The sequence below is a fragment of the Nyctibius grandis genome, chromosome 1 (assembly GCF_013368605.1).
Source record: "Nyctibius grandis isolate bNycGra1 chromosome 1, bNycGra1.pri, whole genome shotgun sequence".
Lineage (NCBI taxonomy): Eukaryota > Metazoa > Chordata > Aves > Nyctibiiformes > Nyctibiidae > Nyctibius > Nyctibius grandis.
In genome coordinates, this window is record NC_090658.1 from 129,661,723 (window position 1) to 129,663,332 (window position 1,610).

Sequence of the window (1,610 nt, forward strand, 5' to 3'; positions counted from 1 at the left end):
TCAAAAGATACGGGAACCTCTCCTAATTTGGCACTGAATTCACTGTATGTGACAGTCACTGCAGCTGGCAATGATCATCATGTGGACATCAGTGGAACAAAACTGTTTTAAGAATTAAATGCCCGAGGAATATGTTTCATCCTAAGCTAAAGTGCATTACCTAAAAGCATGTTCAAAACCTTAAAGAAAGAAAAAATATTGCTATCGGGGAAAGTCCAGACATGACTAGAAAATGGTCTCCAAAGTCAAAGTGAAATGCACACCCAGTTGCCTCCTGTCACTAAGAAATTCACTCTTCTTCGCCTTTCTAAGAGCTGCACAGTGGTGGGAGGAAGGAGACATGGGAAGAGAATGAGAAGCAGAGTTCTGTGAACATTTTTCCCTTTTTAAAATTCAATTTTCTAGGTCATTTTGGAAATTAAAAGAACAGAGGGAAGATACATTGTTTCCCCTGATGGGTGAAAACATTGTGAAATATTTTCCTAATAATTTATTGAAAAAACTTCTTTTTTTTTCTCCCTATCAAAATTTAAAATTAAGTGAAAAATACTGAATTCTGGGAAATTTTGAACTTCCTGAACTTTTACTCTCATACATAACTTCCATCAAAATGAATTGTCTCCTTAAACACACAGCTACGATGTATACATGTGCAACCTCCATCTGGACTGTCGCACAAATGGCTGCCCTGCAAGCCCCATGGAGTTGTGCATATTATTCAAAGAAACAGTAGATGAAATGGCAGGACAAAAATGCCCTCTGATGCCCTTCAGTCCTGCAGCACTTACTTGGAACAGCATTTCAGCAGCCCCCCGTGGCACGACCCCGAAACAGCGAAGGTGGGTGGGCATGGCCCAACACGGCAGAAATTTCCCTCGCTCCTGCACTGTGTGGTGTCAGCAAAAAGACCAGGATCTGCGGAACCTGTGGGAAGTGGAAGATGTTAAAAATCTCATTTTTCTGCCTAAAATCATGAAGGATAAATATGCAATAAATCACGTGTTGCTTTTTTAGAAAGAGTGCCGTCGTGAGCACAGATGTTCTTGGTCCCATCCACTGCATAACGCCATCCTGACAGCATCAGAGTTTGCCTGTCAGTTGATGGTTGCTCTTTTCCTCCTATGCACACACTTCTGCTTACAAGTCCTTTTGTTCTTTGTAGGATTTACTTTGCTTCTCACCTGGAGCAGCCTGGAAGAGGAGGAAGACAACAGCGAAGAGCAGGTAGAGGATCCTCATGGCTGCCAGTCGGACCGTGTGCTCCTGAAAAGCACCTGAAAGACCGATGGAGGATGAAGTTTGTTTGAGGAAGAGGCTAGGAAAGGTACCTGGTATTTATAGGGCCCGCGGGATTGTGCAAGTTTGACGGCTGAGTGCTTTGTCAATAAGTAACTGCAACCAACCTTCTGGAAAGCAGACTGGTTATCCCCCTTATCACAGGTTGCAATGAAATGTGCAGCGACCATCTTGCAATCCCCGAGGGTGAATTTCCACTGACCGTGTCAGTTACATAATGTGACCATCAGCCAAGTCCCACCGAGCTGCACCATTTAGCACGGCTTTTGCAGATCTGTTTCCAACACAGGCATGGGGATGGGTCAGGCAGAGGG

The 1,610-nt window shown here is 44.0% G+C and overlaps 1 protein-coding gene across 1 annotated transcript; it reads right to left on the minus strand.

Annotated features, from left to right (window-relative positions):
• Positions 1–784: 784 nt before the first annotated feature.
• LOC137669714 (gallinacin-10-like) lies at positions 785–1,281 on the minus strand. The gene is made up of 2 exons (XM_068411987.1): positions 1,182–1,281; positions 785–924 (listed from the first exon to the last, which is right to left on the minus strand). The coding sequence occupies exons 1-2, from the start codon at positions 1,237–1,239 to the stop codon at positions 785–787; spliced, it is 198 nt and encodes a 65-aa protein (XP_068268088.1). The 5' UTR covers positions 1,240–1,281.
• Positions 1,282–1,610: the final 329 nt, after the last annotated feature.